We start from the raw sequence: 25,680 nt of genomic DNA, 5'->3' as shown, positions 1-25,680 counted from the left end.
TTACTTCAATTCAGTCTCTGGTTGAAAAACTCAAGTGCTAACTCATGAAGCTTAGTCACAAGAATTATATGTGACTATTTGTCCTTGATTATTCTTCATTAATTTAACATAAAAGTTGGAGTTCATTGTTTGACCTCTGAAAAGGACCTCTAAGGTTCAGTGTTGAACCAGTGAAATAGTTTATAGAACTTTATATTTATTTTGGCAGGCATTAATCTGGTTAGTTTTTATGTACATTTTATCTACTGCTGTGTTTATGTTTTAGTATTCAATTGGCTTTTAACATTATGTTTATTAAATTGTGCTTAGTTTAATTGTTAGCTGCCTTCAGCATCTGTCGGACAGAAAAGCAGATTGTTTAAATAAAATATTTCATATAGAACCAAAACCTAGGGATATCAAGCACACAGAAATGAATTGGCAGTTTTAAAAGCCAGGAAATTTTTTTGTCAGCTTTTCCCCATAACCCACTATACCAGGTATTTTAGAACTCAAGCAGCTAGTATCTGTAGATTCCTATTTTGATGCAGGTATTATCTGCAGCAAAATGTTGCAGTATACTTAGCTCTTGTTCTTTTTGGTCTTCTTAAGGCAGGGATCAGGAGGATGGGAAAGAATGAACCCTCTTTCTTTCTGATCCATCTTTGAGGCAGTATCTTCTGTGCTAAAGAATTGGGTGGCAGGTAGTTGAAAAAGATAAATAAAAACATTTCTTTCGTTCCATTTATGAATTGCTTCCTGTGAAACAGCTCAAAGTAATATAACATTAAAAAACACAGGTATTTTTTTAGCTATTAAGCTTGGATGAGAATTCTGGAGAGTAGTAAATGGAAAAATCAACTTTATTCATTTTCTTTTCACCTCAAACATCACTGTGTAGTTTAGAGAATAAAGGGCTTTTTAATTTTTTGAAGAACACATCACAGCACCTGCTTCCAGAATGCTTTTTCTAAGCTGATAGGGGTTTGAGCTGGCTAATTACCTCCCCACCCCCATTGTAAACACACCCCATGCCAAACTAGCACCTCAACAGCATTCTGTCTAGATTGAAGCTAACAGATGCTTGTCAGGTTTTGGGTGTGGAAAAAAACCCTTAATTTACAGAGGAATATATTTATATACATGTAGGGAACCCCCAAGAAAAGGTAGACAGCTCTGTCTTATTTTGAGCTAGTGCTATTCCACTTCACCTTGTTCCCAGTGGAAACCAGTGCTGGCAGTTTCACCAGCAATATCCCTTCCCATTAGTAGTCATCATTCTGTGGGCCATACTCAGATTTGGTGCTCTACCCTTGCAGAGATAACAGATCACCTGAAGCTAAAATCTGATAGTGTGATGAAGCTAGTGAATCCTTCTGTACTTATGATTGATTGTATGAATCTGTTTTCATAGAAGTTAATGCAGTATTACCAGTAGTATTTATTTTAGGAGCCCAAAATCCATTGCATAATGCTGAAGTATTAATGCCAAATTAATGCCAAATATTAAATGTATATTCAAATGTCATTTTTATATACTTTTGTTTATTGTGAAGCTTTGTATTTATTAAATGTTCATTTTAAGCACATGGAGATCACATAGTGATCTACTCATTGAGCTTCCTGCCCAGGTGAAACAAAATAGCTTTTCAAAATAAACTATGTGCATCAGTGTGGATTTTAGTTATGTATACTGTACTGTTTTTATTGTGGTACTCTCATTTCACAGCAATGAGTGTTTTGACAAAGAGATGAGAAAGGAAGGAGTCTAATATATGTGAGAAGAAAAATAGTTAAGTCTAGGCTAGTGGACCTAAACATTAAAATCTTTGTCCAGTTTTTGTTTTTGTTTTTGAGCCTGAAACATATTTATTCTGAACAATCAGTTTCTTCAAGATGAGGACTGTAGACTAGCCTCTTCTTAAAAGGCAGCCCAGATTTACAGGAATACAAACCATGTATTTCAGTCTAGAGTTTATAGTTGGTGATAGGACATAACCACATAATGTTTATTGTGAATTGTGGCAGATCTGCCGCTTCTGAAATGGTATTGTTATGATTGTCCCTACTACATCTGATCTTGTTTATTTTGATCACTTATTTTCTAAGGAATTGGCATTTCATTTTTAGATTGTCTGCATCAGAACCATTTTTTTACTCTGTATTGCAACTTTTGATTAAAGCACTATACATTAGCATATATATTGTAACAGTTCGTTTGTTTTTATGAATTTTTTTGATAAAAAACAAGATTTGGAATAAACTATGGGTGGTGTGCTAAGAAAATTATGCACAAATGGTATGGAGCTTTGTTTGATTAAAAAATGTATGTATTTGTTTTCTTTAGTGGACCAACTACATCCATGGGTGGCAGGACCGGTGGGTGGTCTTGAAGAACAATACTCTAAGTTACTACAAGTCTGAAGATGAAACTGAGTATGGCTGCAGGGGCTCAATCTGTTTGAGCAAGGCTGTCATTACAGTAAGTGTTGTTTTAAAGTTTCTTTGTGCCCATGCTTTATGTACATTTCCAGACAATAATAAATACAAGCAAATATGGTTTTTAAAAAATGTCAGAGCAATATGGTTTGGAAATACCTGCATAAGAACTGTCAATATTTTTTAGCTATAGGAAGAATAGAAAATCTTCGCAAGATTTTTTTTTTTTTTACAGTATAAAATTCTGAGATGCACAGCAATCAAGCGTGTTCATTGGATTCAGGTGAATCCCAATTCTAAGTGGGGTGCCACATAGGGTTTTTGGGATCTGTTAGAATTGAAATGGGAAGTATATGAGGAAGGAAGAGACAAAAGCAGGGACACTGAAGCACTTTACAGTGCCTCAGCAATCCAGACATCAGAACAATTTCTGCTTACCTGTATCTGTTAAAAATTAAAGTAGCCTCTCCAAGGAATAACACTGGGGTGGGTTGATGAAGAAGAGAGAGCAGACACCACTGACAGTTCAAGCTTATAATCAGTGGGAATTATATTACCCCCAAAATAAATCCATTTTAGTTATATGTGACTCCCAAATCAAATTTAAATATGCCTAGCACAAAAGCCCCTGGACCTATTTGCCTATTATTTTGCAAGCTTTATCCATTCTGGCGGGGCTAGTATGCTTTCAGAATTCATCCATTTATCTTGGAGGGGGAGATGCTAAGCTCCACACCCCATTTCTAATAGTCAGGGTGGGGAGGACAAAGTAGACCTGGTTGGACTCCAAATTGCAAGTGCATTGGACGCTAATGGAATGTTTTCTAGAGCACCAGATTATGGTCTGAATCTTGTGACCAGTGTACACACCTAAGAGCAATATTGCAATAATTCTGAAACCATATTAAGACCATCACATCAAGTGACCACATGATTGTTTCCTGATTCATCAGCAGATCTTCATGGAAGCACCCATGCTCTAGGAGCTCTCGTGCTCTTGGTATTAATGTATGATTCAGGCTTCAGGTGGTTTCATCACATGTTTCTTAAAGTGTATCATGGGGCAAAAAGAAGAAGAAGCCTTGTCCAGGCCAGGCTCAAGAGACCTGAATCGCATGTGAATAACCACATGCACAGCTGGAGCTTGTTTGTTTTTTAGTGCAGTGTTTCTGCTGCCAAGGAGACAAGCCACTTTTGAAACAGCAGCTTGTCTCTTTTAAAAGATTTGAAAGAAGATTTTGCCATTCATTAATTTGTAAATATTTGTGTTAACAAAAACACTTTAAAATGTCTTGTTGCCCCATTTATTGGGGTCTTCTTTTACATCAGGGGTGGGGAATATTTTTAAACTCCACAGACCAGATCCTTACTGTGACCAGCCTAAATTGGCAGGTGGGTTAGCCATGAAACAACATAATTATAATTTCACATGGTTGACAGATGGGCAGTGTCTCAAAATTGGTTAGTATTGAACCATAGTCACTTAATGATATAACAGTGTTTGCTGTTGTGGTTTCATTAACTACACACCACCAAATTTTATGATTGTGAAAAACTGTCATGGAGTTTGTGTCCTAAAATACTGTATATGTGGTAGGTAGTGTAAAGTTGCAGCAACAGCTACCTGTAGCATGGCAGCAATTTAAAGCAGTTTAATAGTAACCCTCTTCTTTCCTGAATAATCCCTGGGAACTTGTGAGGGGACAAGAGAACTCTAATACAATTCTGTGCATCCTTACCAAACTAGCACCCCTAATTTTGAGGGAAGGCATGAATGTGACCAAGTTAAAAAGTAGGACTAAAAAGTTTAGTTAATTAATTTTAAACAGGGGTTGGAATCCAACCTTCTGCCCAGTCTTGGCTTGCCAAGGGGTTCAATTTGGCCTGACAGGCCATTTTCTCCAAACAATGCCCATTAGCCCATTAGATGATATAACTGGTGACTTCAGCTGATGGGCAGGAGGGCAGGGTTCAATCCTGCATTGGTTGTGCACCCTGTTTCCACATATTGTTTAGGACAAAAACCCAATAAAGAGGCTCCTGCCAGTTTATCTCTTTGGTTTCTATGTCTTTGAAAGCAGGCAGATCCCATATTTGATTATATGCGTTGCTAGTTAATAATTAGCTTCAGCTGTTCCTCTATTACTACCATAACAACTTTATATGATACCAATCTGTACTGCTTAGATTTGTCATTTAGAATGTTAAGTGATAAAACTATTGTAGCACATGATTTAGAAAACCATATTGCTGCAGATTCACTGTCCAGACATGAAGAAAATGTTTTAGGTTAAATTTACTTTTAAAGACCTCAGATTGATATGCTAGAGTTACACCATGCCTCTTCCTGATACTGAAATAATTTTTTTCACAGATTTTTATCTGCTGTTTATAATAAAATGTAATTTTTGTGTCATAAATTGGTTAGTATTGAGCCATAGTCACATCTAGCAGTGTTTGCTGTTGTAGTTTCATTAAGTCAGTGTTTCTCAACCTTTTTTGGGCCAAGGCACACTTGTTCCATGAAAAAAATCTCGAGGCACACCACCATTGAAAAAGTTAAAAAATTTAACTCTGTGCCGCCTTATATTGACTATATAATTATGACTGTAAGAAACACTTGCCAAAAAGATAGTAATTTGTGTCTCACTTAAGATTGTATTTTTAAAGTTTGGTTGTTAATTTAAAAGAAATAGTGAAACTTTTGTTTCATTAGTTTGATGAATAAAAATGATGTCCTTTTATGATTATGTACTCAATAAATGGGTTTTTTTGGGGGGGGATTCCCTGGATGCACACTTTAATGAAATGTGTGGCGTACACCTATGCAAAATTGTTTTGCTGGGATTCTCGACAGGAAGTGCTGTGTCATTAATCGAAATGATTTAGCCTGCCTAAAATGAAAATATGTGTTAATATCATGACAGACTTATGCTGAAGAGTTTACTTTTCATCAATAAAAGTTTAAACACACCTACACGGAGTTCATAGCCCCGCCGAGGGAGGAGGAGGAGGAGGAGGAGCGGACCCAGCGACACACCCGCCCCGCGGCCGCCTGCTTGGATCCCAGCCGGGTGCACGGCGGCAGCCATGGCGGGAGAAGGGCCGCCGGCGGGAGCCGAGCACCTGCCTTGACGGCCCCTGGGCGCCCCGTGAGCTGCGCCGGGCTGCCAACGTCGGGAGAAGGAGACCTGGCTGGCAGAGTCGGGAGACCATGAGAGCGTCAGCCCTGCCCCCTCCCACACAGTGCGGACTCCGGCGGGCGCCTCACGGCCGTCTGGAGGGCGCCGGACAACTCCCGACGTTCGGGAGAAACCGCCGGAGTCCACAGCTGCGCTTTGCGCATGCGCAAAGGACTCCCGAACGTCGGGAGCGTCAGCGTCAGCCCCTGCCCCCTCCCACACAGCGCGGCTGTGATGACGGCCGCCTCAGGCGCTGCACGGCTCGGGAGTCGGGCACAACTACCGCGGGCCCTGGACGACTGCCGCGGGCGCAGCGGCTCGGCGCCCCTGGCAGCCCGGCACGTCGCAGCACACCAACCGGTGTCTCACGGCACACTACTGTGCCGCGGAACAGCGGTTGAGAAACGCTGCATTAAGTACACACTACCAAATTATATGATTTTGCAAGAACATATAATCTGGTAACTTTGCAACTACATCTTTTAAAAATCAGAAGCCCTGTGTTGCATCTTCTTAGACTATTACTTAAAAACGCTGCAATTCCTGTAACTTTGAAGCAACTTGTGAAACTATCTCACTGGTGGAACATGCCCCTTTGGGACAACAATTGTGAACAGATGGACGGTTTCTGATTCTCTTTCCTTGACCTGATTGTTTTCTGATTATTTAGAGAAGGCTTGGCAACTATTGTTTAGGAATTGCTGTGGAACCTGAGAGGAAGTGTAGTGGAAGCATTAAATCTTCTGTATAAACACAGTAGATGTTGCACTGCACATTTCTTTACAGCAAAGGCACAGGTTTGCTTCCTTTATAGGCTGGGGAAATAGCTGTGAAGCAATTGCTTTGAAAGTTTTTAAAGGAAAAAGGTAATTTATAATTTTAGTCGTCCCCCCCCCCAAAAAGAAGAGAACCCTTTTAAACTGCATCTGTTCTACTAAAATGTAGATGCCAAATGCAAACCAACTTTTTGTGGCAACTGAATCTGTGAAAATAACTTGTTGGCAGTGATATGCCCTCTAGCATTTCAAATGTGAAAACAGGGACCCTCCTGCTCATGAGTGAATGGTACCAAAGCAGAGTGTAACAGCCCAATTAGGATTGTGCCCAGTGGTGACTTGGGACTAGTAGAGGCGTCTCCACTTGTGAAAGGCAGGACACCTATTTATTATTGATCCCTCCTCCTCAATGCAGCCCCTGAAAAGCTTCTCTTGAGTATTGGGAGAATATTGGGATATAGCATAGATTGCTATAGTTTGCAGTGCATCCAGTTGTCCTGTAAATGAAGATTTGGAAAAAATAAGTTTATTTAAAAAGGGAGAAGGGTCGGGTGATCCACACCTTAGAGCAGGCATGTCAAACATGCAGCCCTCCAGATGTTTTGGCCTACAACTCCCATGATCCCTAGCTAGCAGGACCAGTGGTTGGGGAAGATGGGAATTGTAGTCCAAAACATCTGGAGGGCCGCATGTTTGACATGTCTGCCTTAGAGCATGAATCTAGTGCCTCCCCACCCCTCACAAATAACATTCCTCCCTGTCTGGCTGTTGCACCTACAGCCACCTTGGTCAAGAAGCATCCAACCTCCCATTCCTTATTTTGTGCAGCAGTTGCCAATCAGGCTGCTGCTTGATCATGATACTCCAGTCACCTTAACTGAGAAGGCACCAAGGAGACTCCCCCTCTCTGTTTCCCTTTCATCTCTGGAATTTTTTCCAGTTGGTTTGGCCTTCATGGTCAAGGCATTCTGATTATAGTAGACAAATCACCCCCATCCTTCCTTCCAACTTTAGAGCCAGGGAGGGGCAGGGATCATTGCACAATTACCAGGGTAGTCGCCACCCTCTCTGTCATTTCCAGATTGAGTACACGGCTCACTCTCCATGGCAAGCAATACTGTGGAAACCTGACTTTGAAACTCCTGATATAAGCACAATGTTACAGCTGCTTCGGCCCTAAAAGCACTGTGGTGTTTTTACAGAAATTTGCTTGGGTTGAGTGAACATGGTTGCTGGGATGTAAAATAGAAGGGAGGTGGGAGTCATTTGTACGTTTGCTATTGCAATACAGTCAGAAATATTTCCCTCCAGTAGTTTTTTTTAAAAAGCAAAATAACATTGATAGAAAGCATTGAAAAATAAACCCATGGTTGTAAAATGTTGCCTCATTGAGTACAGTATTGTTTAATGTTAAAACTGTTTTTTAGTCACATGTGCAGAATGAGAATGGGAAGGTGCATTGTTCAGTATTTAAGGCTTATTGGAATAAGAAAAATCACATATTTCAAAACAATTATGATAATACTTAACAATTGTATAATGCCTTCAAGTGCTCAAAATGTCTCACATACATTATGTAGCTGCAATCCTTACAACAGTGCTGTGAGGCTGTGGTAGGGAACCTCTGGCCCATGGGCCAGTCTTGGTTTGCCGTGGGTTCTAGTTTTGTCCTTGAGGCTGGTTTCTTTTTTTAAGCACACCCACTTGTCCATCAGCTGACATCACTCCAATTAGCCAGGGTGGGAGTTTCAATTCCTCAGGGAACTGGCATGTGTAGTCATGGCAGCAGGATTTAATCTCCCGCTCATCAGCTGTTGAGAGGAGACTTAAATTCTGCTCAGTTCGGCTGGATTCAGTACAAACCCCTTCTTGATTACAAGGGGTTTGCATTGAAACCTATACTAAAATGGAGGGAAACCCTTCATTTTAGTGAGGGGTTCAGTGCATACCACTTGTCATCAAGAAGGGGTTTGCCTACTTAAACTGAGCTTTTGTCTTCTGTTTTAGCAAAGAGCTTTGAAGTGCTGCCATAGTGATCTCAGGTGATTGATAAGTGGATAGCCCTACCCACCTGTCAAATTTTGTCTAAACCTAGTAAGAACCTGGTCCATGGAGCCAAATATTTCCCCACCACTTCTTCAAACCAGGTCATATTTAATCTCAGTTTTGCATACACTTATAAGTGGGCCAGAATTATGGTATCAGTACAAAATACTCAGCAGTATTTTCTATAGCTAACTAGGTTTGCATCTTATCAGTGCTTGGATGGGACACCTCGGAACCTCAATGTATGCCACTTTACGTTGTGTTTAAGAAATGTTGCATGTAAATGTGACCAATAGTTGCAGTGATAGAAAATAATCTCAATGAAACGTCATCCCATGTCACCCCAATGAGCTTGAGAAAGCCATGATTGTGATGTTAATAAGGTACTTAGTGCATAATAAATTTTTATCCTCAAATTTCTTTGTTCCTGTAGTGTGTTTGACCTGATTAATAGAGCTAATAAGAGTATTAGCAGAAATTGTACTTTTATAACCTGTGGTGTGCTTTGTGCATCCATTAAAGATTTAAATATTAAGAGGAAAATAGGTGCAGTTAATTAAGTACTTTAGGTCCAATTACTAAAGGTGGGTTATTTATGATTTGGTTATGTTGGTAGTAAGTTTTAATAACTATTCAAAGGAACTAATATTGAAAATAACCCTAAATCTCTACTAGTGACAAAAAAAACCCCCACCTAGGGAGCACATTAAATGCCAAGCAGTGTTGCCCGCTAAAATAGTTCTCAATATGGAAATTCAGGAAACAACATTAACACGTTAATTTCAAGCTAAGACTTGTAGTGCCTTCTTGAGTTTGCTCAAGTGCCAGAGCTCTATGGAAGGGAAAGAAAAAGAACACTAACATGAAGAAAATGTGTGCTTCCTAAACAGCAGAGGCCAACTGGTCACTGAGCAGAGGCGCAAAAGGGCCAATTGCTCTGGAGCAGATAAAGCTTGAGGAGATGGGGAAAGAGGAAGGAAGAAAAGGTTCCGCATTCATCCATTTTTCTACACACTCTGCTAGGTCAGATGCTCAGAAGAGCTTTAATTTCATTTGGTCTACTCTGAGCATGACTAACATTGGGTACAACTCCATGCAACTTCTTAACAAATTGAAGCACGCACCTTTGTCTTTTATAAAATGGCTCTGCATGACATGTGAATGCAGCCAAAGTCTAAAATCCAGTTATAAAATATTAGTTTTAGCAATATCTTTTGTGTTCCTAGACCTGATTTAACACTGTATCATCTATTTTTAATATTTAATGTAGATGGAGCTATGTTTTATAGACTCTTAAATATTCTGTCACCTATAGGGTTTCCAGACTCTGAAACTGACCTTTTTAAAAGATAGAAAGAAGAAAGGATATTCTTTGGGGACCATTTTTCAGGCAGAAAAGTAAAGTTAAACAATTCAGCTATGTGCAGAGGCCTGGAAAATTAGCTCTGAAGAGCAGCAGTGATTGTGTTTGAATATGAAGTAAAATTCTGACAGTATGCCTGCTGCATTTATTGCTGTTTCAACAGGAAATCAGTGATTAATCTGCCTTGCAGAATCATTGCCCAACAGCACTGGTAATCCACCATACAAAGCTACTAGCTTCCAAAGAATATAATATCGGAAGTGGCAGGACTGCTAGACAAAAAGTGATGGAATTATATATCCCTTGGGTAGGACATGGTCTCAGAGCCTTCAACTGGTGAATTTAACAGGCAGTTGCCTCTCAAACTAGGAGGTTTGAACAATAATACTCAACTGGGCACTAGGCCTGGGCGAAATATATCAATATGGGCAGCTGCCCTTACCTCAGTCGAGCAGTTAAAGGAGCCCCCAGGCCAGCATTGGCTCCCACAAGCCAGTGGCGGGGTGGGGGCTCAGTGAAACTGCTCAGCTGAGGGGAGCGCAGTTGCTGCTCGCTGCAATGAACAGTTAATGAGCACCAATGAGTGAGAGCACCAAGGCTGTCTCAGCTGGGGAGGGGGAATGTTCCTGATCCCCAGCTGAGCAGCGAAAACAAGCTGCATTGTCCCAGCCCACAAGCGCCTGAGTGAAACCACCTCAGCTCTGGAGGTGAGAGCTGGGGCAGTTTCACCCAGTGTTTTGTAGGCAAAGATCAGGCATCCCCAAACTGCGGCCCTCCAGATGTTTTGGCCTACAACTCCCATGATCCCTAGCTAACAGGACCAGTGGTCTGGGAAGATGGGAATTGTAGTCCAAAACATCTGGAGGGCCAAAGTTTGGGGGTGCCTGGCAAAGACCAATGCATCTTGGTTTTTTCAATATGGTGGTATATTGCCAAACTGCAATGTTTGGCTGGCGATCAATGTTGAAAAGCTGATACTGCCCAGCCCTACTGGGGACTTGGCCTGTATGTTTCTTGTAGGCTTAGTCATGATTCTGCAGTAACTGACAGTGGTGTCATAAACATACTTTAACTTCTGGAAAAGGAGGAAGAAAGGCTGTATGAATTAGCAAGTTCACTGGCCCTTCAAATAGGGCTGATGCTAAATGGTAAATTACAAGTAGCATGTAATGGTAGGCTTTATTGTACGTTGAGCTTGTAAAGAAGAATGCCATGTGGTGCACTGAGACTTTGTTTTCTGCTTGGCTTTGATAGTGATTCACAGGCAGTTTCAAATTATTTGTTGATCTAAATGCTCCCTCTCCTGTGTTTGTATAGATTAAGATTTACAAAGATACATCCTGCTTTTACAAATTAGCACCTCCTCCTTTAGAGAGGCATCTTGGAAGGCCTAGAGCAGTCTACAGATAAACACGTTTTTTGCAGCCAAAGATTTGAGCCATACAGCACAATCTTAACCATGCCTGGTTGGAAGCAATCACCAACCTATTTCTTGTTCCATTGTGAAAGTTTCATTGTAGAAGTTACATTAATAAATCTATTAATGATTGCCTTCAATTCTCCTTCAATTGAGGGAAGGCAGAATCTTCAATTCTGAGGTTGTTCCTCATTCTGTTACCTGACCTGTGGCAAAGGTCTATTGTGATGTTGAAATTCTAAATAAGCAGTGCTCATTGTTATGAACCTGTCAAAGGAACAACTGCGTTACTAGTTCCATGAGGTTTGATTGAGACTTAGTTCCAATAATGATTTGTAAGTGAACTGGTGCAAAAGATGCTTTCAGATTTTCTTTTCATGGAAGGGGAATTGGGATATCGCTCAGCTTCTGGCTTCAATATTATGGTGCTCAGGCAAGTAGACAATTTTCACAAGTAGTTGGGATTTCATCTCTGACGACTTACAATAGATTTTGTAGTGCTGACGCTTCATCTTTCAAAATAAGTATTGGCCAATTGTATGGAAATGCGAACTACGGCATGTGAGTGTCATCTTCCAAGCAGCCACATTTAAGCTTGCATGAAACTCTGCATCTAAGAACATCTCCTGACTTACAACACTTCCTGAGGTTTTCATGAATCAGGAACAATCTGTGCTGCTACTATGCAATCTTCTGCGATCTGGTGTCCTCTGTACCTCTCTTACCACAGTACTACTGTATCTAATTATACTGGGTTGTTGTTCCTCACTGATGAGTCTTGAATAATCATGAACTTCAGGGCACATATAAGTAAAAGCTCTTAAGGAAGTAGTGGATTAGGTGAAATATGGGAAATAACCTTATAGAGAAACTACCATTGAGGGGGACATCCTGGTCCACAAACTGATCACAACTGACATGTGATGCAGTTATGTAAAAGGAGTTGGGAGGGGGCTATTGGACCATTGGCTCTTACATGAAACAGGCTACAATCTTTTGTATTGTGTGGCACACAAATTTGTATAATATGATAGCTATAATTAATCATGCTACTGCTGCTTACCCTTGAGGGTCTGGACCCTGAGTGAGAAACTGGAGGCTGAGAGGGAGGGTATGTCAGAAGGAAAAATCAATTAATACAGATTTATATATACTTTATATATAGTAGTAACTTTGTATTAATGTAACATTTTTATATGTAACTACTTTTGTTTAAGATATCTGTTGTTGCTGCAGTTAAGAGATATTGTTAATATATTAAACAGTATAGAAATTTAATAATCAGTCATCAAAACAAACATCACTGCAAGGCATAATTATTATGTTCCTGCTCACTCTAGTGCAGCCTTCCTGTAGCCTAGTCCTCTCCATATGTTTCATATAGCAACTCAAATCATCCCCTGGCACTGGCTATGCTGGCTGGGCTGATGGAAATTGGAGTTCAAAACATCTGGAGAACACAAGGTTCTGCTCTAATGAAAAGTTGCATACCACTGATTTAGTACTTCCCTTCCCATTATGGTCTGAAGGAATCAGTTCAAGCTTTAGGGCTGAAGGAGAGTTCGGCGTGAATCTGCTCTATGCTGAAGTCCATCTGCTGTCATCATAATCAAGAAATACCATTTTAAAGGGAAACGTCTAATGTAATTGGTTTCTGCTGCTTTCATTGGTTTGGTGTTGTATGTTTCTATGCACTAGTTTTTAATTGTGTTCTGGTTTTTATTGAATTGTTGCTGCCTTGGAGATTTCTGTCTCGGTCAAAAATACAGGATATTAAATGTGTCAATAAATCTTACTGCATCTTCAGTAGTAATTCTACTCATGCAGTTAACTCTAGATCTTCATTAATGTTCAGAGTTTGCTTCATTAACCTTTGTATTGTATAAAGGTACTATATTCTGATTTTTCTTGGTTGGATCCTGACAGTGCAACATTAATAATCATGATTATCTCAGTTTGGCTGAATATAGCAACTGATATGAAACAAAATGATTAACTTTTATTGGGTCTTTTAATGTGAATTGTCATCTGCTGTGGTATCTATGATAAAGGCTGGATAGAAATATGAATAAATGAAAATACCTGTTGTTTTAAAAAGAGTTAGCAAATTATGGAAAAGGCCTTATCTGAGATTTTAGAGAGCCACTGCATGTCACAGTAGTCTGTACAGGGGTAGATAAACTGATGGTGAAATTTGGTATACGGTAGCTTGTTAAAGGACTGTTGAGACTGTCAAAGAAAATGAAGCGGGTGAAATCAGGATTAACTAACATGATTTGGGCCCAGTGAATGGTCTGGGAGTATCTGGAGTGGCAGCATTGCCAAACCTAAGCAGGTATGAACTTGGCTGGGAAACAATAAGGTCCCCCACCCCCCGAAACAAGGCAAACAACAGGGTGCCACATGTTATCTACTTTATGTATAATTCTTATTGTTATAATGACCTTCCATTTTTCCTTCCACAGCCCCATGATTTTGATGAGTGCAGATTTGATATTAGCGTCAATGATAGTGTTTGGTATCTACGGGCTCAGGATCCAGATCATAGACAACAATGGATAGATGCAATTGAACAGCACAAGGTATGGTTTCTGTTCCTTAGCAGTTAATAATGGTGTGTGGTTATGGATAAGCCTCCAGGGGCTTTGCTTAAACACTTCAGTGACATTTCTATGGCAAAACAGATGCTGATGTCCTCAAGAATTGAAAATCGTATTTAAGTATTGTAACCTATGATATAAGAATGGATAAAACGAGCGAAATGAAGATTGTGTAAGACTTTGCATTTGACAAATGTAGTCAGTAATGAAAGGCTTGGTGATACTTTGAATCAATGTGTGGCAACACAGAAAATAAGCAACATCAATTATATCCAGCAAATAAGAGTTTAAACCATTTTGAGCAAGCTATCATATGCTGATGGTAAAGTTTAAAAATAGATTGTTACAAGGATTAAAATAGGAAGAACTTGTAGTGGTTGTTAAAAATACAATGCTAAAAGATGCTGTTGGATTGATCTTGAAGATAATGACTGGATATGATGTTAGTTGTCAAAGGTTTTTGAAACTAAAACTGAACTATGATTTAGGGGTTTTTTGTGTTTTTGTATAGTGGTTAGGCATAAAGATAATATTCCTAATCAGATTAAAGTCACACAGTTAAAACATTTAATATTCTGATTTGGGTCTGAATGTCTGATCTGGTGCTAGTGTGGCAGTATAAGCAGCAAGCTGTAGATTTTTCAAAGGGTATTATGAAGTTACAGAAGGAGCTAAGTTTCCATTAAACATCTTTCCTGGAAAATAAAATATACTTTTCCTTATTCAGAACATTTATAGGATGCATATTTTGCACTCAAGCCAGTGTTAAATAATATACAATAGAATGAAAACACTAAATACATTCTTTCAAAGGGCTATAAAGGCAACAAAGCCAAAAACTCACATAGCAACATCTAAAAGAGCATCAGCAACTGAGCTTGGAGAAATGGGGGGAAATGCATGTGACCAGTCTGCCTGTGTGGTTGAGATATGCCTGTGGCCCTTCAGATGATGGACTTCAATTCCAATCAACCTCAATCAACATGATTAATGGTGTTGGATGATTAAAATGTTGAACAAAATCAGTGTGGGGATAGGAAAATGCAGCAGAGGAGAAAACTCAAAACTGGCCAAGCATGATATCAAAGAATTAAGCATGTATGAATTTATGTAGAGAGCCAAAAAAAGCTACCAAAACAGCTCACACAGCACTAAAATGGCTCCAGCTAAATTAAGGTGGTGAGTTGTAGTCTTTTTGGCACTGTACTTTGCAGTGTGTCCAACTATCCTATAAGCAAAGCTTAAAACAAGTTTTCAGTTATGTTTAATACAGGGAAAGGCACAGGATATCCAGGGCCCAAACAACAGAGATGGGCACCTCCAGCAAACACACCTGCATTTACCTGAGGGGGCAAACTACATGTCATATGCAAGAATCTCATTGCACTTTTAAAAATAAAAATAAAGCTGCTTTGGAAGTGGGAATATAATATAAGGAAGCAACATAATACAGGGAAGGTGGTCATCCTTGTTCCCATTCTAAACTGCTGCTCTATTCCATGGGCTTTCAAATGAGGATCTGTTCTCTCAAATGGGTGTTTTGAACTCCACATTAATTCAATCAAAAATTGAAAGTATTATCTTAACTATCCCATAAGGTTACAGCCCAATGACTTCTGCCCTAACTGTTTGGTAACTAGTGGGCAAGCGACATTAACCCTTTATTATGTGATTGAAGAACTACTATTCTCTACTGGTCCAGTAGAGAAATTCTTAACTGATGTTGAAATAAATGTATTTTTGCAATTGACCCCTGTAACATGGGCTGAAATCTTAGCTATGTTGAAGGAGTCAATCCAGTGAGATACTATCTTTGCCTCTCCTTGGACTTTGAGTTGAGGCAAATAACTTTCTAGAAATACTGTATTCAGGACTTTGTGTACTTTGCGCTCACTAATTATTTTTTTAAAAAGTAAATCCACAAAGCTGCACTTAGAAAATCAAGCACTTTATTTTATTGGCTGCTTTCTACTTCCCCCAAAGGTTTCAAGTAAAATGTGTGTAGACAATGGAGATAGAAAACACAAAGGGCTAATTTCAAACCTATCTGAAGTGACTACCCAAAATTAGATTGTTCTGCAAGAAGAAATATAATACTGTATATGATATCCTTAATGATTAATCAGATTATACCTTTAGAGCCTTTGACAATACTACTACCGTGTTTTCCCTTTTGTAATACGTAGTCATAAAGTAAGCCATGGCAGGGTTTTCCTATAAGTTAAGAGAAGTAAGACGTACCTCGAAAGTAAGCTGCCATTGTTCCTGTCCAGGGGCGTCCTTCCCATTGGGCTGAGTGGCACAGTGAAGCACGGCGCCCGCCCAGCAGGGGCGCATTGAGGAGGCATGCACACTGAGCCGCCCACGTGTCGGCGGAGCTGCCTCCGTCAAGCGGCGGCACCCCCACCCACTCAGCAGGCCAGCCGCCCAATGCTGTGCGCTCCTCGGGGTGCAGATCGCCGTGCCTCTGACAAAGCAGTATCAAAGGCGGGGAGGGCCGCCATGGGGATGTAGCCGGGATGGTGCTGCCGCCTGCCGGGTTCATAATGGGGCGGGACAGAGCAGAGAGGTGCCTTTCTCTCTGCACACTGTTGCGAATGAGACGCAGCCCAGACGGGGAGAGAGAAGCCGTGCTTATTCTGACAGCCTCCGCGAAGGGAGAGAGGGACGTTAACCTGTCAAAAGGGACATGGTGTGGCTTTCTTCCGTCCTGATGTGGGTTTTGCAGGAAAGCTCCGCGCGAGAGCCCTGCAGAGGCAGCGATCCTCCAGGCACCGATCCTGGGGCGGGTGACTGCTCCTGGGGAAGTCGGCGCCTCAGGGCGTGAAGGAGGGAGACAAAGCAAACTTTGCTGCTGTGCCGGAAGTGGGGGAAGAAAGACACCTTTCTCTCGTCAGCGCGGCTCGCCTCGAGTGCGCAAAAGCTGCCGGCTCCGCTGCCACCGTCCCCAAAAGCCCCTGTTTGCCTTTGTAATTTGTCTCAAGCCTCGCGCACTGACGAGGCGTGGGAGCCCTGTGTGGGAGCAGGCAGGACCCTGCCCACCTCTCCCCTGCCCTCCACCCCATCCAACTCTCTTGATTTCTCCGTTTTTTCTTTTCACTTTCCCCTCTTTGCCTCTCCTCCTCTTTACGGTTCACTTGTTTTCCTCATCCCCTTTTCCCCTTCGGACACATCTTTTTCCAGCCTTCGTTAATTTCTTCCCCACTTTCCCCGCCTACCAAATTCTATTTTCCTCTCCTCTCTTTTCCACATCCTTCCTTTTCTTTCCTTCCTTCTTTCTTTCTTTCTTTCTTTCTTTCTTTCTTTCTTTCTTTCTTTCTTTTCTTCCTTCCTTCCTTCACATCTTTCTTCCTCTCCCTCGTTCTTATTTTTTCTTTCACCCTCCTTCCTTCCTTCCTTCTTTCTCCCTTTCTGTCTTCTCTCCCTCTTTCTTTTTCTTTCCTTCTTTATTCCCTTCCTTCTTTCCTACTCTTCTTTCTCTCCTCTCTTTCCTTCCTCTCTCCCTCTCACTCCCTCTTTCCTTCCTTCCTTCCCTCCCCTCCCTCCCTCTCTCCTCAGAAACATAGGGTGCTGCTTTATACTTCTGGTCCTTAAACCCTGGAACCAGGAGAGCAGCTCCAGTGAGTCAACCTCAACCCAGTTCCAGATCTATGCATCTGTCATGCAGAGCGCAACACACAACCATCTCCTGAAGAATCAGAGGTCCCTTTGATGAGGGGTGGTGGCTCACTGGCAGAACATCTGTCCTGCATGCAGAAGGATCCCAGCATCTTCGGGTAGCTCTGCAAATGTCCTGCATGAAACCCTAGCGAGCCTCCACCACCAAGTGCAGCCAATCCTCAGCAAGATGGATCAGAGTTATTATCTGGTATGAGGCCACGTTCTTGAGTCCTTCTTACAGCGCCACCCTCTCTCCTGCTCAGTTGCCTCCCACAGCGCTGGGTAGGCTTAAGACGGCCCTGTTCCTGTCGCCTCCTCAGCCCCTCCTGTGTGCTCAGGGAGCCAGCAAACCAGCGACAGACGCAGGGGAAAAACGCGCCTCTCAGCTGACTTCTCCACCGCCTGCTCAGCACGCAAATTGCTGTACCGTACCATACTGACGTAATAAAAATAAGACATCACACCAAAAATAAGCCACCGTGTGGTTTTTTTAAGGAAAAAAAGTTATAAGACGGTGTCTTAAAAAAGGGGAAACGCGGTAGGTTGTGTGGATGGCAATTAGAGTTAATACGGAATCTTCCAAGAGTATCTAGAATTCTAGCAACTCAGAAATGGAGGTGAGCTTCACTACCACTGCTTGGCAATAGCTAGCTAGAATTTGGGATATAGCAGAGATTCTGAAAGAATACGTACTTTGGAGAGAGAGAGAGAAAATTGAATTAAACATTAATTCCCATTTAGTATCTGTATAAAATCCTGATGCAGCCTGGAAAAATTGATCAATGTAGAAATTTCCTGCTGTAAAATATATCTATTCATACATAATTATATTTAAGTTACCTTATATACTTTCACATTTATATATTGATTTATGGTGATTGTTCTATGTCTACTTAAAGATAGTCTGTTCTATTTCTTTATACACTATCGTATTCAAGTTTTTGAGATATCTGAAAATGTATGGCTAGAGAGCTATATATATGCAACTCTTGTTAAAAAAACAACAAGCAAGCAAACTTACTTTCATATGCCTATTTCTGTACAGAGCTTAGTAGTAGAGCACATGTTTTGATTGCAAAAGGTGCCAGTTTTGCTCCCTGTCTGAAATGCTGGAGAAGCATTTCCAGTCTATCTGGCCCCAATAGTCTCACTTGGTGTAAGCAGCTGTCTATATTCCTATTACCTATGCTTATATGGGGCAAAGTGCTGTGGAGGGTATAGAAGCCCATTTGCTTCTGACTCTGGAATCTGACACTTTGCTAGGCAGTGCAACTTTCAAGACTAAAACTGGGGTAGGCAACTGGTGCCTTCCAGGTTGTTGGACTGCAGTTTCCATCAGCCACTACTTTTGGGCTTTCCACAGGCAGCTGGCTGCTGTCCGAAAAGGGGGTGCTGGACTTGATGGGCTTTTGGTTTGATTCAGCAGGGGTCCTCTTACTATTTGATCCATAGCAATTTTTTAAAGCAAACTTTTATGCAAACTTTGTGTATATGTGAAGCAAGCTGAAATTCAGGATGCAGAATTCTGTGCCTGGTGAAAAACTGTATGGTGCAGTTCTCACAACACAAATAATGAGGGTGCCCTTATTATATTCCATAAAGAGACGCAATAAATTCAAGAGAATTGGCAGGATGGGGTTAAGCATTATCTTTTACAATGTATCCAGAACCATGAGGTCTGCCTTGTATGCAAGTTTTACTCTGAAGTAGCTAGGTCTGAAACACTCTATAAAAATAAAATCTAACCTCGATTTTAATTTAAGAAACCTGAAGCTGTACATGCTTTTTCAGCTAAAGCCAAACATGTATGAACCTTTAATCATTTAAAACGAGGCTCTTTTGAAAACATTTTTAAATGCGGAGTAACCGGAATTTAATAAAAGCATGATAAAGGTTACTGTTGGACTTTGACCAATAGTAACCTTAAGCAAAGTCTTCATCTTCTTTTTGTTGCTTCCATCTAGTGGCCACTATTGTTCATGACATGTCATTCTTCATCATTACTTTCTTCCCAAGATTTTTAGTTTGCAATCTGGTGCAGTCACAGTTATGATTTTGTGTTTCAGTATGAGGAAAGATAACAATAACAGTAATTTTATTGTTACTGTTAAAACAGTAATTTTATTGTTACTGTTTAAATCCCTTCCAGTAGCACCTTAGAGCACCTTAGAAAGCTCATTGGTATGAGCTTTCTTGTGCATGCACTAAGGTGCTACTGGAAGGAGTAATTCTATTATTTATACTCTGCCCATCTGGCTGGGTTGCCCTGGCCACATGAAATTCATGAGTCTCATGTGATCCATGTGAGTGTGTGCTCACATGTAGATATGCATCGTTAGATCATGTGTAGGTGAATTGCTTTCCTGAAACCAGTATCTTAACATTTAACCTAAATACATTTTTCTGATCTATCTATCCAGTTTGCTTAAGAAACTGTTCCTTATCTGGTCTCATAAAGGATTGTACCAGCCGTATGTCAAAACTGTATCCGAACATGGTCATACAGTATGTAAAACAACAAATACGTTTATTTCAAAGTATTTCCCATGCCGCTTTTGAAAAAGCCAGTGCCCAGTTTTTGTGGTTATGGAATGAGCTTTTTCTTTACAATTCTTTGAACAGTTTCCATTTACTGCCAGCTTCCTCACCCATATGTCTCTCTTTAACATCCCATTGAGATCTATTTGTGGATTTGTTCTAAGAAGTATGGACGCTCTTCAGTGTCATCAGTCCCTTCTCAGCCAAGACACCCTTCTTGAGCACTGCCAAAGGATGTCCTCTGTTTGATTCCTGTCTCTGCCATTTGGGGCCGAACAGTTCCCCCTAGTGAACTACCCCTTTATGTTGTCTAACTTTCTGCCAAGTCGATCAGATTTTAGGTATGAAATATTATTGGTGAACTTGTGTTTTAAAACACCTCTCCTTTAAATCATTCAGCAGTATCTTTGGTGATATGTATGTGCATTCTGTGATAATATTTATTGCATAACAGCTTTCACCAGCCTTATTTTCCTATGCCTTCCTGTTTTTATTCTGTTTTCATTCACATATATCTTCCTCTTACCTACTTCAATATATTATTTCACTTTGATGCCTCTTTACATCTTATTGGTAATTTTACTAGTGTCAGCCACCCTGAGCCCAATTTTGAAAGCGGGGAAAGTGGGGTATAAATAAAATTTTATTATTATTATTATTATTATTATTATTATTATTATTATTATTTATTAACTTTCTCCTTTTGTAACTTGATTAATAAAGTAAAGGTCAAGCAAAACGGTATTTCATATGTAAAGAGTGTTGCATAGAATTAGTGTCAAGCATCTGTAGTGTTTTATCCTGCTACTTCCCAATTCTTAGGTGTGGGTTTCTAATTGGAGAAGAATAGCTATTTGTATGTAGCTGTTACACAATATGTAGGCCAGGCTAAAAAAAAGTCAGTGGGTGAATACATTAAGCTTCATGAGGAGTTAAAGTAAATTTATCTAAATATGGGAAATCAGGGCGTGGGACTAGTGGGGCTTCCCATGAGTCTGTGCTTTTTCTCTCTGAAGCATTACTGACCTACTTAAGGAAATCCCTATCGGACGATTGAGTCAGCAGGGAAGGTCTGATGTGATTCAATACTTAAGCTATTGTGTTGCTGGATGCTGTTTCACTGATGGTGTGCTTTGCTGCTACTGCCTGCACCAACAAAATATTACACAAGGCTTTAGGATCATGTGGCTTTCCCCTCCTCGACTGTCAACCTATGAAAGAGCTTTCTGAAAGGAATAATGGAGGCTATTCATAGATGCAAAAAGCTGGTGAAGATGTTGCAGTGTGCTTTGTTAGTTCTGAGTATAGCTTTGAGGCTACACCCATGCATGGATATTTGACAAAATGGCTTCTGGATGTTCAGCATGGTAATTGGCATTGGTGTTTAATATTGTGCATTGATTGCTGCAATAAGAATGAGCAATTCCTTTCATTTCAAGGTAGTGACTGTCAGCTTTTCTGTTGAGTAGACTTTGGCTGCCTCTGTTTTAGCAACCTGGATTATTCATACTTAGGGTGGAAGACACTTTTATCAACATTTTTCATCTTGATTATAATGGAGCTATTTCTACAGTGAATTACTAATGATCTGCTCTGCAAGACATAAAAAGTTCGGCAGTGAACTGCTCCGCCTTAGATGCTGCAGTCATGGAATGGTGGGGCTTTGCATGATACTTGCTTTGTTTTTCTTATGCTTTTTGCATGTGCCACTAACTTCTATACATATATCTCTATGCACTATTGATATTCCTTCCTTTTCTGAAGCCACACTGCAATTCCCCCTTATATTTAGCTTTATCTCCCCCCTACCCCACCGTGGTAACTAAAAATAATTGTTTTTGTAATTGTCATTAATAGTTTCAAAATATGCAGATGTTGACACTGCAGGTTACTCTCTTGTCCTTACTTGTTGTAGGAGATAAAATTGTACAAGGAGTGCACATATTGTAAGTCTTCAGTACAATTAGCAAAACATAACTCCAATGACACACACTTCAGCTGCACATCAATAATGAATTGCTGCAGTGCACTCTGCACTGGGTTATCGCTGAAAAGTTTTGGGAAGCTGCATTTGGTTCATAATGCAGCAGCAAGGATGTTATTGGGCACACACCCATGGGATCATGTTACTCCTGTCCTACAGTGTCTGCATTAACTTCTAATTTGCTTCTGGACACAAATCAAAGCCAAAGGTGGGAGCATGATTGATGTCCACAAGAGTTAAGGCCTTCTCAGTGACTGTAGCAATACTGTGGCGATACTCTGTCCTGTCTTTGTAAAACAAATAATCCCTTCTCTGGCTGTCTCTCATGCTGACAAAGACATTTTCATTCTGGCAGGTTCTTCCCTGCTAAACGTCATCTGTGGTAGGCATTTTTATCTGTGAACTCTTGTTTCTTTAAAATGTATTTTAATGTATTTCACTATTTGTGTATTGAGTATTTTACTGTTTTGGGAGGTCAGGGAGGGTTAATACGTGTATGCATACTCTTGACTTCTGGCAAACTCTTCATGACGGTGACTAGTTAAAATCCTGGGGAACTACGATACTGGTAGTGAGCAGAAGACTTACTAGTAGGCTGCTCCAATGAAATATGTTTACTCTTGTGTTGAATTTACATGAAGTCTTGGCACATCATGCCATATATTGATACATAGACTGCATCGCCTCCACTCACCTGTCCTCTTTGGCTCTCCTTTTTCTACTACACCAAATCGAGTCTTGCATGCTTGATTCAGTTGAAGTAGTATATATTAACTTGACTGCATTTCTCTAAGCACTATCCTGTTTAAAGAATAATCATTTTTGAAAAATCTCTTTAATGGAGATTTGCCTCTTTACGTTTCATAATTAATGTATCTGTTCCTCTTTCTTCAGACTGAATCTGGCTATGGATCAGAGACGAGCTTGCGGCGCCATGGCTCTATGGTATCCCTTGTGTCTGGAGCAAGTGGGTATTCGGCGACATCGACCTCCTCATTCAAGGTTAGTGACAAAGAACGAAAAGGTCTTACAAATGATTCCTCATCCATGCCCCAAGTTGCATGCGTCTCCTGTGATAACCTCATAATGATGTATTTTTGCTGTTTTGTATTTTTGCTGTTTTAACTTTTTATTGATTGTTTTGTTACATTATTGCCTTGTGAACTGCCTTGGTATTTCTTTTGAAATGAAAGTTGATATAGAAAATAATATAGTAAATAAAAATAAACAGCCACTGAATGGTTTTAACTTCTGGGTTTTCAGAAGGGCCACAGTTTGCGTGAGAAGCTTGCTGAAATGGAAACCTTCAGAGACATATTGTGTAGACAGGTTGATACGCTACAGAAATACTTTGATGCCTGTGCTGACGCTGTCTCCAAGGATGAACTTCAGAGAGATAAAGGTATTCAGCTTAAGTTAGTTATTTAAACAAAAGGCATCACATTCTAGGGTCTGATAGGAAAGTAACAAGTGTTACAAACTGTCATATTTGTAACTTTTGTTTTAAAAAATTGACAAATCTTCCATCTGTCTAGCCCAGCACTGCCCAATCTCCTTCATTAGAGATAATTGTATACTTGCTTCCCATACATTTTCTTCTGCTCTCTTCAGATCCCCATCTTCTCTTCCTCTTCCCACTAATGCTGTTGATATGTGTGTTTTTAATAATTGCTCTTTCACTTTACCAGTCATACATGAGATGCATAGGGTTACCGCAGAGTCACTTGTAGATGGACATTCATGCTGAGTGCACATACGCAATGGACTTGGGTTACTGGTGCAGGATGTAAGGCCTTCCTACACGGATGTAATACAAGTTCCCTGTGACTATTCATATTCCATCATAATAAGGTTACATTCAGAAGTAACCCTGCAGTAAAATGCTAATACAGTATAGTCATAATCATGAAAGCAGAAACTTGTGTATTGCTGCTCTGAAGTGAGACCCTTTGTTGGGGGGATTGCTCCAAAGTAGTAGAAGAAGAAGAAGAAGAAGAAGAAGAAGAAGAAGAAGAAGAAGAAGAAGAAGAAGAAGAAGAAGAAATAATAATAATAATAATAATAATAATAATAATAATAATAATAATAATAATAATTTATTTATACCCCGCCCATCTGGCTGGGTTTCCCCAGCCACTCTGGGCAGCTTCCAACAAAATATTAAAATACAATAGTCTGTTAAACATTAAAAGCTTCCCTAAACAGGGCTTGCCAGTAAGTGTGGCTTAGATGCAGCTTTAGTGAAAGCAGTGCTAAAATGCCTCAAGTTGGAAGGAAACTACGTGCTTTGATGCACATTTTGCCGTACCTAGCCAAATGTTCACTCTGTGTTTTCATATTTCACAGCAAAACGTAATAGAAATGTAGCAATGGGGGTAGCCAAGAGTTATTTTGTTTACATCAAGAATCCAAAGCTACAAAGTTACTTTGAGTGATGTCACAGAGCACATGATGAAATATCACCTCAATTGTTTTGCTGAACAGATGTGTCAGAATAGCCCTCAGCGTGGCTGAAGCACCACTACCCCCAGCATTTGGATCCCTGCTAACCTTAACTTCCTGTTGCTTGTACATGATAAAAAAAAATTATTTATGACCATGTTGCAGTATACACTGAAATTATACACTGAAATTATACACACATAAGAGTAGTAGTAGAGTGTGTCTGGCAGATACGACTGCGGCTGGCAAATTATTTTTCTACTGCTCTTTCAATTTCCTCCAAGGCCCAGTAGTAATCAATGCTTCTCTTTGTTGTAGTGGTAGAAGATGATGAAGATGATTTCCCTACAACGCGCTCTGATGGGGATTTTTTGCACAATAGTAATGGAAGTAAGGAAAAATGTGAGTACACTTAAATGTATGGTTGTCAAAATGTTCTAAAGATATTAGAACAGTGACCCTGAAGCAAATTAGCCGCAAAATTACTGTTCTTCAGAGACTTACAATGGAACCCTATGCATGTCTTCTTTGAAGTAAATCTTAGTAAGTTCACTGGCACTTACACCCAGGTAAGTTGGCATATATTGCAGCTACAGAGTTCAAAAATTCTCCAGGGTTTCAATAAATGTGCTCTGGTAATAAATTATGTGTTCCACTAATAAATTATATGTACTGATTTGTAGTTTAACCAACCTTCAATTGCTGAGAATTACTGCGTCGCCCAGGTTTGGCTTCGGCAGAACTGCGAGGAAAGATCTTCTCTATAAAACTAGTTAACAATCACAAAGTTTTATTTCTAACTTGAAATATCCCCCCATTGGCTGCATCCCTTAAAAGTGAAAATAGATAGTTACTAATTGTCATGTGTTCAGATTTAAATAAAAGCTGCCCCATCCCAGTTGATTGTGCACAATTATGTTTAGGTGGGCATCTTCAGCTGTCACTTTGAACTCTCCTTTTTTATTTCCATTAGCCTTGTAAACTACACGTACATCTTGTCATGAAATATGACACAGGTACAGTCATACCTCGGTTTAAGTACGCTTCGGTTTGAGTACTATCAGTTTAAGTACTCCGCAGACCCGTCTGGAACAGATTAATCCATTTCCCACTACTTAAGTACAGTTAAGTACAGACTTCCGGAACCAATTGTGTACTTAAACCAAGGTACCACTGTATTTGAAACCACTCAACCACATGTTTGGCGGGTTAGTTTGCTTTCTTTCTGACTACTGATCTTATACTTGGTTGTGT

At 40.2% G+C, this 25,680-nt stretch overlaps 1 protein-coding gene across 3 annotated transcripts in view; it reads left to right on the top strand.

Annotated features, from left to right (window-relative positions):
- The window catches only part of CERT1 (ceramide transporter 1), a 49,434-nt gene that overhangs the window by 5,577 nt on the left and 18,177 nt on the right, over positions 1-25,680 (top strand). For all 3 annotated transcript variants that reach the window (XM_035099506.2, XM_035099505.2, XM_035099504.2), the window contains exons 2-6: positions 2,327-2,461; positions 13,668-13,784; positions 22,879-22,986; positions 23,248-23,386; positions 24,745-24,828. In XM_035099506.2, the coding sequence (XP_034955397.1) occupies positions 2,327-2,461; positions 13,668-13,784; positions 22,879-22,986; positions 23,248-23,386; positions 24,745-24,828 (583 nt within the window). The remainder of the gene's footprint in view (positions 1-2,326; positions 2,462-13,667; positions 13,785-22,878; positions 22,987-23,247; positions 23,387-24,744; positions 24,829-25,680) is intronic.

Source organism: Zootoca vivipara, chromosome 11 (genome assembly GCF_963506605.1).
Source record: "Zootoca vivipara chromosome 11, rZooViv1.1, whole genome shotgun sequence".
NCBI classification, from domain to species: Eukaryota; Metazoa; Chordata; class Lepidosauria; order Squamata; family Lacertidae; genus Zootoca; species Zootoca vivipara.
The sequence above is the reverse complement of the archived record's forward strand: the minus strand, read 5'-3'. Positions and strand labels throughout refer to the sequence as shown.